The sequence below is a fragment of the Cervus elaphus genome, chromosome 11, assembly GCF_910594005.1.
Source record: "Cervus elaphus chromosome 11, mCerEla1.1, whole genome shotgun sequence".
Classification (NCBI taxonomy): domain Eukaryota; kingdom Metazoa; phylum Chordata; class Mammalia; order Artiodactyla; family Cervidae; genus Cervus; species Cervus elaphus.
Window position 1 is genome coordinate 3924541 of NC_057825.1, and position 11445 is coordinate 3935985.

The 11445-nt window shown below is 58.4% G+C and overlaps 1 protein-coding gene across 5 annotated transcripts; it reads left to right on the forward strand.

The window, feature by feature from the left end:
• Positions 1–646: 646 nt before the first annotated feature.
• Positions 647–9381, forward strand: GBGT1 (globoside alpha-1,3-N-acetylgalactosaminyltransferase 1 (FORS blood group)). 5 transcript variants are annotated; one of them, XM_043917351.1, is made up of 7 exons: positions 647–782; positions 1947–2046; positions 2624–2689; positions 6095–6142; positions 6226–6261; positions 6973–7107; positions 8060–9381. In XM_043917351.1, the coding sequence occupies exons 2-7, from the start codon at positions 1961–1963 to the stop codon at positions 8745–8747; spliced, it is 1059 nt and encodes a 352-aa protein (XP_043773286.1). In that variant the 5' UTR covers positions 647–782; positions 1947–1960; the 3' UTR covers positions 8748–9381. The 5 variants fall into 5 exon arrangements, with proteins under 5 accessions (XP_043773286.1, XP_043773287.1, XP_043773285.1 ...); XM_043917352.1 differs by having other exon boundaries at positions 8063–9381; XM_043917350.1 differs by having other exon boundaries at positions 675–782; positions 1858–2046.
• Positions 9382–11445: the final 2064 nt, after the last annotated feature.

The window sequence follows — 11445 nt, forward strand, 5'->3', positions numbered from 1 at the left end:
TGGCCCTTGTTACGGCTCCCTTCTTTACAAACAGAGTGCCTTCCTTTCAGTTCCTGTGAATGCCCCCTCCCTCACCACCCCTCTGCCTTTGAGGGTCACTATCTCTGCCCTTGGCCTACACTTGGAGATATCTAAGACAGTCCTCCTGGGGCTCCTGGACTCCCTAGGATGAACTAGGGTCAGTACAACCTCTGGAGCAAAGTATGGCTAATTCCGTTCACAGAGGAGGCAGAGGCTCCCAGAGATTCCGAGAGCTGCTCACGGTCTCCAGGCCGGCGTGCCAGGCTCAGGGTTTCTAAGCAAGAGTGATGATCCCAAGCCAGAAAGTAAGAACGACGTCCTTTTGGTTTTCCCTTCCAGTGACTGTTTCAACGCTCTTCTAAAATCAATAAAGTTTTCTCCCCAAATCGGATCCCTGACTTCTCAAGCGCGCACCGCCCCCCATCCCCGAGTTCTCTGACCCACACTCCTCTCACCGCAGATGGGTCTTCCGCCTTGGAGGCGTGGCCACGTGGCCGGCCGAGTGTGGAGCCCCCGGGGGACCTCTAGGGGGCGGGGGCTGCAGCTGGTGGGCGGGTCGAGGCAGGGTGGGAGGAGCATCAGCCGGTGGGCGGGGCGCGAGGCTCCTTTCCCCGCCCCCCTCGAGCCCGCCCGGCCCCGCCCACCGGCTGCGTCTGGCCCTGCCTACCGCGCTACCTGAGGCGCCAAGGCCAGCCGCGTCCCTGATTTCCGGGCCCAGCTGCGCCCCTCCGTCCGTCCCCACCTCAGGCCGGCCGCAAGGGGTGAGTCTGCAGGCGGCAGAAACAGTTGCGCTCAGTCCGCCGCGCCGCGGGTCCGGCTAGGGCCCGCAGTGGCCGGCGGAAGTGGAGGCGCGCGTGGGGGCCCCGGGGCTCCGGGGCTCCCGGGTGCAGGTTACCGGCAGGGGTAGCCGGAGCGCGGGCCGGGCTCTGCGTCGGCGGCGCGGCCCACGATCTAGCGGAGCCGAGGCGTCAGGTGGAGCCTTTGGAGGAACCGGCGCCCCAAGCCCGGATGGGGAAGCAGAGGTCTGCAGAGGGAGCGAGAGCCAGAGGCCACGGAGTGAGCGGGACCAAAGTCCCGAAGCTCCTGCCTGGGGATCTCGATCTGACTTCGGGCGAACGCAGGAGGGTCCTGCGCTCTCTGTGGTCTGGGCTAGGCCGAGCGCTTTTACAGGCCTCCCCTCGTGTCCGGAGCGGCGCGTACTGCGTCTTGTCCCCCGCACCAAGCCCCCCGATAGCTGAGGAGCACCACCCCACTCCCGCCCCCACCACCAGGCTGTGATGGACCGGGGAGGAGAATGCCTTGCCCAAGGTTGGCGCCGAGCTGGTGAGAAGTGAACCGCGCTCCCAGGAGAGCTCCGCCTCCCGGAGGAACGCTCGGCTGCCACCCCTGGCCCCCACCCCCAGCCAGGGAGATCGCCGCCGCCCATCTCTGACCTAGCAACCCCCTTCCCCAGGCCGCGTGTGACCCCGCGGTGCCGGCTCCGGACTGGATTTCCGGCGACCCGGCTGTTTCCCCCAGAATCTTTCTCCAAGTGCTCTGGCCCTAGTCGCTAGGAAGGCCGGCTCATCATGGAAGGTTTCAGGAGGGAGGCCTGCGAGCCAAGGCAGGGGGGGCGGCTAGTCGCCTTTCGGGTCCAGTGCCTTTCCCAAGGCTTTGGCTGAATCCTGGACCTCTGTCCCCTGGAACTGCCAGGTCTGGGCCTGGGGTCCAGCTGGACAGGGCAACGCCTGGACTCCACATTTCCTTTGATGGAGGTGCCCAGGGGAGGGCAGAGCAGCAGGAAAAAAAAGGGGGGGGGGGGTCAGTGTCCTGTGGATAAGGAGCATCCCTTTGCAGGTGTTCCCCGACCCCGGAGACCCAGACTGTGAGCCTGACACCCCTGAGAGAGGTGGGCCAATTCACCAAGGCCCACTCTGTCTCTGCAGGTGCTCAGGCTCAGATGCCGCCCCCAGCGATGCACTGCCCGAGACTGGCCCTGGGCCTGGGATTCTGCCTGCTGCTGGGCATCACCCTCTGCTCTCTGTGGTGAGCATGCCCCTTGCAGCCCTCTGTCCCCACCCGAGACTCCTCCCTCTCTCAGTATCTCAACCCCGAAACCTGGACCCCTTCACGGGATTTCCAGGTGCCACCCTCCTCTCTAGGCACACCTGTCCCTGCCCCCTAGCCCCAGTATGACTGAACCAGTCTGGCTTACGGGTTTTCCCTTGCACTGACCTCCTGGCCTCTACACTTAACTCTTGCCTCTGCCTGCACTATTCTTCTAGCCGTGTTAATGAAGAACTCCTGTTTATGCTCCAGAATTCACCCCGTGTGTCCTTTCCACAAAGCTCTGGGGGTTCCCCCACACCACCAGTCCCTTGTGAGGCTGGTGTTAAGAACATTCCTGCCCCAGGAATGAATGGCTGCATAGCTTATAATGACTCATTGCAGAAGGCCAGGAGGCTTTGTCCTCTGAGGTCAGCCAGACCCAAGGACTGATGGGTAGAGGGCAGGGGGAGGCCCCATGTGCACCACTGGGGACCTGCATTTCTACTAACATGCACCAATGTGACTTCTAGGCCTCAGCTTCAAAATCAAGTCAACACATGTATTTCCTTCCCAGGTTGTATGTCGAGAACTGGCTGCTGGTCTCCTACATCCCCTATTATCTCCCCTGCCCAGAGATCTTGTAAGTATGGGGCAGGCAGAATTAGGGGCCCCCGGAATAGGGAAGATGGGAGGGCTTTTCAGGTCACTTTGTAGGTTCTTAGGTCCTAAACTTATGATTCTGAGCCACAAATGTGGAAGTTCCCTGTTTCTGTCCTCAGGTATCCTCGCAGGGCCATCTCCACGGTGTGACTTTGAGCATGTTGCATAGCTCGGAGCCTCACTTGCCATATCTGTAAGATGGGATGATAGAGCTTGGGGTGTGATGATGCCTGTAAATATCCTGGTGCTGCACCTGGTATATAGGAGGTGCTCAGGAAAGAATGCTTTCAGGACTTGACCTTTTTGCTCAATGTTGTGCGCTCTGTGTATTCAAAGGACAAATGCACACATGGCCAGTCTCGCTCAGACAACAGATCTGACATTTGGACAGTTCAGAGTGATAAAGATGATTTGGGACAGTCTCAAGGTAGCATTTGGCCCCGTGGTCTTCTGGTTTTCATGACACCTAAAGGAAGGTTTAAAATCTGGATCATAGACTACTAATTAACAACAGTAAGGTGTGTCTCACTATTATAAACAGAATGTAGTAAATTAGGCAGGACACCAGAAAAGACAAAAGAAAACTAAAACCCTCTTGTGTCCCACTGGCCTGAATCACACTCTTGACTGCATTTTCAGCTTGTTGATTGCTGTACTTTCTATTCAAACAGATTGTTCTGAAAGCAGAAAGTACACTTGCTGTTGAAAATAGTTGTGACCAGAATATTTTTGCAATTCTTATCCTATTTCCCCAGAATTGGCTTTATTTTTCAGCATGTGGTCACCATCATTTTATTCCACCCAGGGGCTGGGCCCTAATTCTTAAACCCTCTCCTTTTCCCACCAACAGCTGTGGGGCATTTAGGTTGTTTCTAGTTTACCAACATTCTAAATTAGTTCGTAATGAGCAACTTTGGATATAAAGCTTTCTCCATCTTTTTTTAAAATTAATTAATTTGCCTAGGCCGGGTCTTAGTTGCAGCACGCAGGACCTCCTATCTTTGTCTCAGCATGTAGGATCTTTAGTTGTGGGTGGTACGTGGGATCTAGTTCCCTGACCAGGGACTGAATCCCAGGTCCCTGCTTTGGGAGTACAGAGTATAAGCCACTGGGCCACCAGGGAAGTCCCAGCTTTTTCCATCTTAAAAATCCTTTTATTTGGTACATTCCTGGGCCAAAGGATATGGCCAGGGTCTCCGTCCATCTCATCAGGCTGCTCTCCAGGGTGCCTGCTTAGTCCCTTCACCCGCGTCCCACTCTCTGTGACCGCATGGACTGTAGCCCGCCAGGCTTCTCTGCCCATGGAATTGCCCAGGCAAGATTACTGGAGTGGGTTGCCATTTCCTCCTCCAGGGGATCTTCCTGACCCCGAGTCAAAGTGATTCAGGCCAATAGGACACGAGGGTTTTTGTTTGGACCCAGGGGTCCAACCTGCATCTCTTGCGTCTCCTGCGTTGGCAGGCGGGTTCTTTACCACTAGCGCCACATGACACCACCTGGAGGCTCTCCGGGGGACCGTGGCAAACACACACATACATCTCCCCACCCTCCGCCACCCTCAGCAGCTGCACTGCACCTGGGCTGCAGAAGGTGTCATGAAAAACAAAAACCAAACCACCTTGCTGATTTGAGAGATGGGAAATGTGCTGTGGTTTAAATTTCACTCCTTTGACTCCTGCGCGGCCCTCATCCCCCCACGCCTTCCCATTTACTCAATTTCCTCTTTTGTGACGCGCCTGCTCCACCACCTCCCCGCCTCGGCCTGTTGGCGGGTCCTCTATCACCACCTTTGGCTGCTTTTTTTTTTTTTTAATTATTTGCAGTTTGTCTATCTTCGGGTTCTGAGTTTTTTAAACAGATTAAAGTTGGAGATAAAATTTTTTTGTTAGTTTTAAACGGTCACACCTTCCTCTCTGTTCATTTGGATTTCTTCTTTCAATTTTATTACCTTCAGAGGTCTGGAAATGTGAAGTTCCTTTTTTTTTTGGCTCTGGCTCATCTACGCCTTTGGTGTTCTTATGTCTGACTCTTTATTATTATTTTTTTTAAATGTCTGACTCTTTTATGTGGCCAGAGTGCAGTGTGTCAGGGCTGGTGAGGCAAGGGAGACACCGATGGCCAGGGAAGTGTGGGGCCAGGGCCCCTTCCCCTTCTCATTTCTGACCAACCTCTCAGAGTCTCGTCACTTTCTGAGCAGGACCTGAGATGTGCTTGTTTGTGTGAAACTAAGGCAGAGGGCCAAGTTGATGGATCAACTTTAAAAAAAAATACATATCTTCCAGAGTATAAGCTAATCACAGAAGGACAGATACTATAGAGTTTCATTTATAAGAGATCTCTAGTGTAGAGACATGGGACTTCCTGGTGGTTCAATAGTTGAGACTCATACTCCCAGTGCAGGGGGCACAGGTTTGATTCCAATTCGGGCACTAAAATCCTGCATGCCACATGGCGTGGCCAAAATGAATAGAGATCCTATTTTTTAAAAAAGAAGATTTTTTTCCAGAGGCAGAAGTAAACATAATAGTTACCACGGGTTGGGAGAAGGGGTGGAGAGGTAGTATCTCAGGGAGACAGTTTCAGTTTGGGGACAGTGAGCAGGTTCTAGAGATGAGTGGAGGTGAGGTTTGCACAGCAACGTAAGTGCACCTAATGCCCCGGAACTCTACGCTTTCAAATGGTTAAAGTGGTAAATGTTTGTCTTGTACATCTTACCACACACACAAAGCGTGGACGGAAAACACCAGGATGGCTCCAGGAAGCTTAAGCCAGCCCACCATGGGTGATAGAATGAAGAGACCCAGGTGAACGGCAGGCACCCTTATCCTCAGGTGGTCCGAGCCTCACAGGCAACCTCAGCCCTCTGATGGAACCAGCTCTGACTGGCTCCCTGGGTCAGAGGAGCAGGCCTGTCCCGTCTCCAGGCCTCACTTCTGCCCTGCAGAGTGACTGTTATTGTCCCCATTTTAAGGGAGAGAGGACAAAACCCCAAGGAGTGGGATGTCCAGCCTCGGGTCTCTCCGGCCGGAGGCGCCTCACCTGCAGCCTCATCTGTCTGAGCTCCCAGGCTAGAAAGAGGCAGAACTGGGCTCACTTTGCAGCTCCTCAAAGCTTCTCCACGGTGCCCAGGCTCTTCCAGAGCTGAAAAAGACCGTGGGGACAAATGGCACCAGCTTGAATCACCGCCCTGCCACACGGGGACCCTGGATGAATGGCCTCTGTGGGAGCCCAGCCCCCGCACAGCGGGCAGAGCCGTGGAGGGGGGGCCACGGAGGCTGGGGGAGGGGGTGCCTGCCCCATGGGGGTGTTTCATCCCAGCTTCATCCATCCCTGCTGAGCATCTCTACTAACGACACCGATGGCCCTGTCTCACCTCTCCCACCAGCAACATGAAACTTCAGTACGAGGAGGAGCCGTCCCAGCCCGTGGCACAGTAAGCAGCCTGTCCTTTCGCCCTCTGTAGCCCCAGGGCGGGGAGCTGCCATCCCTTTAACCACTCACCCTTCTTGGTTGCAGGTCACAGTACCCTCAGCCCAAGCTGCTGGAGCAAAAGTAGGTGTTGATTAGGGCCTGGGTGCAGGATGGAGAGACTCGAGGGGGTGGGGATTGGGGACAAAGCTCTGACTTAGAAGCTGGGGTGCTGGAGTGGTCAGCTGACCTCGGGGTCTGGGTACTCTGGGACCTGGGCTCCAGTCCAGCTCTGTCACTAGCTGTGTAATCTTGGGTGGGTTACCCAACTCCTCTGAGCTTCTTCTGTACAGGTGGAGGGTTAGTGATACCCACTCAACGGGGTGGAGGACCAGATGAGATGAGGTTGGCAAAATGCAGAGCGGTGATTCCTGGGCAGTCCCAGTGGTTAGGACTCTGTGCTTTCACTGCCGAGGACCCTGACTCACTCCCTGGTCAGGGAACTAAGAGCCTGCAAGCCAGGTGACGCAGCCAGAAATAAAAACAAACCAAAAGAAACTGCAGAGCACCGTGCCTTTAGTGCTCGATCCATTATTAATGGTGATAATGATAAGCCCCATCTCCGAGGCCCTTAGCAGACACCAGAAATGCCAGGCTCCTCCAGACACTGGACATGCAGTATGGTCCTCTTGCCCTCTCTGGGAAGGAGCTATTGGCATCCCCACTTGAGGATACGGTGGCCCAGAGACAGGGATGAAGCTGCCCAGGGCTACACAGCATGGGAGGCAGGACCAAGATGAGACGGGGGCTTTCCCCAGGGGAGGGTCTCAGCCCCCTCGGCCTCCTCTGCTGCAGGCCCACAGAGCTGCTGACACTCACACCCTGGCTGGCGCCCATCGTCTCCGAGGGAACCTTCAACGCCGAGCTTCTGCATCACATCTACCAGCCGCTGAACCTGACCATCGGGCTCACGGCGTTTGCCGTGGGGAAGTGAGTAGGGGGCTGCGGGCGGGTGGGTGGGGTGGGGTCTGGGGAGAGACGGGACCCTGCCCGGGCACCAGGGAGGCTGTGCAAGGTGGGAAGCCACAGAGCAGAGCGTGCTGGTGGGAAGGGGGCTTCCTGGAGGAAGGGGGCGGGGAGGGGAAGGCAGCCCCCCTGAGGGAGCAGCAGGAGGCTTTGTCAGGAGACACCTTGCCCCCTCACCCCGTCTGCTTCCCCAGAACCGTCCAGGCAGGTGTAAAGGAGTGGCAAGCCCCCAGAAATGGAGGGTCCGTGGTCAGGCCACAGGCAGGTCAACAGAGAGCTGGCCCTGCCCTGGGGACCCTCTCTCCTCTGCCCCCGGGCCTGCCTGCTCTCTGGGCACCCCCTGTTTTCCCCCCTCCTCCCTTACCCCACCTGGCCTTTCCTTTCTGGGACTCCTGAGAGAGGGACCCCAGTGGGGGGGCCCAGTGAGTAAAGCACCGCTCAGGTGACGGATGGCCCGCCTGGAGTCGGGGGGCCCCCTCTCCCCCAGCCCGGTCAGCACCCAGCACCACTCACTTCCCCTTGGTGTGCCGCCACTACCCGATTCTCAGCTACTCTTTTCTCTCTGAGTCTCAGTGTCCTTGTCTGTAAAGCGGGGAGTGTGGTCCCCTCCTTCCCAGGAGTGTGAGGCCAGGAGGTAATCCCTTCGAACACTGCCTGGCATCTGTAAATGCTCAGGAAAAGTTAGGGCATGCAGCCTATGAATATCATCAAGTTATCATTATTAGGACGGCCTCTAGAGGTTGGTACTGTGATCAGGGGAACTTGACAGACGAGGGGCAGACCTGAGTGACTGCTTGAGACGGGAAGCTGGGAGGGGGACCCCAGCCTAGCCCTGGGCCCCGGGGGTGTGCCCGCACGGAGCAGGGGCCAGGCAGTGGCCCTGCGGAGGCCGTGGTGCGTGACGGGGTCCTACCAGCAGGTACACCCGGTTCGTCCAGCACTTCCTGGAGTCGGCCGAGCAGTTCTTCATGCGGGGGTACCGCGTGCGCTACTACATCTTCACTCACGACCCCCAGGCCATTCCTCGGGTCCCGCTGGGCCCCAACCGCCACCTCAGCGTTGTCCCGGTCCCCGGGCCCTCCCAGTGGGAGGAGGCCTCCACGCGCCGGATGGAGGTCATCAGCATGCACATCGCCGAGAGGGCGCACCGGGAGGTGGACTACCTCTTCTGCCTGAACGTGGACACGGCGTTCCGGAACCCGTGGGGCCCCGAGACCTTGGGGGACCTGGTGGCCGCCATCCACCCGGGCTACTTCACCGTACCCCGCCACCAGTTCCCCTATGAGCGCCGGCCCGTCTCCACCGCCTTCGTGGCAGACGGCGAGGGGGACTTCTACTATGGCGGGGCGGTCTTTGGGGGCCGGGTGGCCAGGGTGTATGAGTTCACCAGGGGCTGCCACATGGGCATCCTGGCGGACAAGGCCAACGGCATCACGGCAGCCTGGCAGGAGGAGAGCCACCTTAACCGCCGCTTCCTCTCACACAAGCCCTCCAAGGTGCTGTCCCCCGAGTACCTCTGGGACGACAGGCAGCCCCAGCCCCCCAGCCTGAAGCTGATCCGCTTCTCCACCCTGAACAAGGACACCGCCTGGCTGCAGAGCTGACGGCGGAGGCGGGGCCGCCGCGGACGGGGGAACCCCAGCGAGCGCCCGGCTCACCGGAGCCGCCGGGCACCGGGGCCTCACTCCTCAAGCCTTACGTGGGACCAGCCCTGTGCCGTCTAACCTCCACCCCTGCTGGCAGAATCCAGCGAGAAGGTGGGCCTGGAAAGGCCTCTGTCCACTGCGAAGAGCAGTGTCCGCGTGGAGGAGAACACCAAGATCACACCATCCGAGGCCCAAGGACAGGAGGAAGGGAGGCCAGAGGTGGAAGAAGACGGGGCCTGCAGGCCTCCGCCAGCCCACAAGCCTTCGGGGCAGCCCCACCCAGGGCCCCAAATCCCCTCTCTGCCACCCGCCCGTTCGTTGCCTGCTGCCCTTGACGTTGCACTTCTAACACTTGTAGGAAAGGCATCCCCACCCCCTTTTCTCTGGCTGCAGGGGTCCCTGCTGTGTGTCCCCAGCCTCTGGAGCCAGTTTTTCACTCAGGACCCGGAGGGAGCCTTCCAGGCTCCCTGGTTTCCTGTCCCTGCCTCATTCGAGGTGGACGGTCCCCGGCACCAAGCACCTCTTCTGTAAGAGGGTTTGGGCAGCTTTTAATAAAAGTAGCGTGTGCTAGGCCCTAACCGGGCTTTCTTCACCTGCACCTCTTGAGTATCTGGGCTGCCAGGCCCCTAGGGATGCAGGCAGCCTGGATCGCAAGTAGTCAGCTTGGGTGGGAGGGTGTGGGTACAGTTTTCTAGAAAGCCTGGGCTGCTGCTGGCCGCTGCAACAGGCAGGATTTCATCCCAGTTCTCCTGGGAGATGGGTGAAGTGAAAACATGACTGGCTATGCAGCTCTCCTGAGTCGGGGGGAGCAGAGCTCCTGCCCCCCAGCTGGATGCCCTGTGGGCTCTTGGTCCCTGAGTGCAGAGCACATGTATCTGCTGCATCTGCCATCAGCCTCAGCCCGGGGGACTCCTGGTGGGCGTGGGACGCTAAGGCCACAAGGCAAGCCTAGGATTAGAGGGGCTTCAGAGCCCTGGGGTGGTCCCATCTGCCTGGTGGGACAGAAGCGGGGGGCGGGGGGCCCAGTATGCACTCCCCTGGGGGCAGCAGATCCTTGCCACATAAGGTAGAGGGCAGAGGGTGTGGTCTGTGGCCAAGTCAGGAGGAGCAGGAACCCACCCACCTGGGCACCCTGGGCAAAGCTGGGGCCAGCCCCAAGCCTACTCTTCCTGCAGCCTGTGCTTGGGCGGCAAGCCAGGACAGACTGTGAGAGCGCGGGCAGGCTGAGTGACCACATGGGGAGACAGCCTGAGCCAGGGAGAGGCCCTGGGGTGCTCCCCGGGCAGAGGGACAAGGCTGGATCCATGGCCCATGTGTCCGCACCTCCCCAGGGTGCCCAGCCCCGCCCCGGGGCGTGTATGGAGCTGGCGGTGTTGAAGCTGCAGGCCCTGCCTTCACCGAGCTTCCGTGCTGGAGCAGGGAGAAGGCCCTCGACATGGAGACCAGAGGAGAAGGAGGTGGCCCTGAGCCCGGGCAGCGTCGCAGGAGAGAAATGAACCCTTGCTCGCTCCAGCCCAGCTCTGGGTCCTGCTGATGGGCCCTTCTCAGCCTCGGCCCAAGCCCCCAGGCACTATGGCTGCCCCAGACCACATCCCAGGCATGGCCCTCCGACACAGTTGAGTGAGCAACTACCCAACTCCTAGACCTAAAACGGTCCAGGCTACTTTCCCAGAGAGCTGAGGGCTTGGGGCCAGAGCTGCTCTGTGGGTGGGAAGAAGTACGGGGCCTGGCAGGAGTGGGAAGAGTGGCGGGAGATAGGCCTGACCCAGCAGAGAGAAGGGGAGTACCAGAGTTAGAAGTCGACAGAATAACAAATGCATAATGTCTGCGGTGTCCCCTGCAATGGAGGCCCCTGAAATGTAAGCTTCCTGTCCCCTGGTGACCAACTACCTCCTCCCCACGCCTTACAGTCCAACATCACTGCTCTGCCCCAGGGCCAGGACCAGCATACCTTTGTTCACGCTGCCTACTGGTTAGGCCTCCCTGTCCAGTCACCTGGCCCAATTCCAGGAACATAGTCATGACATCACCTCCTCCAGGAAGCCTGCCTTGATTTGTTCCCCCTTCCTTCCAGAGTGGGTGCCTTTCGATGGTCCCATAAGTCCTCATCCCTATGTCATCCGTTACAATGTTCTGCCCATCTCCACCCATTTCCCAGTTGGTAAACCCCAAGAGGATACAGGTGGTGGTCAACCAGGTTTACCCCGGTACCTGAAACCCAGGAGGCATTCTTTGAATGTTTGTTGAATGACTGCATGAATGTGAGGCAGCTGAGAGAACATGGGTTTTAGTCTGTCCTAGCACACTTGGGATGCTGGGCAGGCCACTCCACCACCCTGAGGCCCTGGGGTGACGATCAAATGGGACTATGGCTGGGAGCCCTCTGGGTACTGTCTTCTAGGCAGGCACTTGGAGAAGAAGCCGGGCAACATGCTCAGCCCTGGGAGGAGGCAGACAACCACCACAGCCCGCTCTGTGCAGAGGAGGGGCAGACCCCGTCCCCTGTGGTATCGCAGGGGTGCACGCTTGAGTGGTGGGGTGAATAACACCCCCGCTAAGCTCCTCCCAGCTGAGGTGCCGTGGCTCTGACAAAATCACCCAGAAACCGTGGGCCCTGCGACCCCAGCCTGTGGTGACCCCCGACTTCTTGCCACGC

Excerpts from the sequence above, each read along its gene's own strand:
- GBGT1 (XM_043917351.1), top strand. The coding sequence starts at position 1,961 with ATGCCGCCCCCAGCGATGCACTGCCCGAGACTGGCCCTGGGCCTGGGA. Across the intron at positions 2,690-6,094 it reads CTCCCCTGCCCAGAGATCTT|CAACATGAAACTTCAGTACG; the intron begins GTAAGTATGGGG and ends CTCTCCCACCAG. Across the intron at positions 7,108-8,059 it reads ACGGCGTTTGCCGTGGGGAA|CAGGTACACCCGGTTCGTCC; the intron begins GTGAGTAGGGGG and ends GGGTCCTACCAG.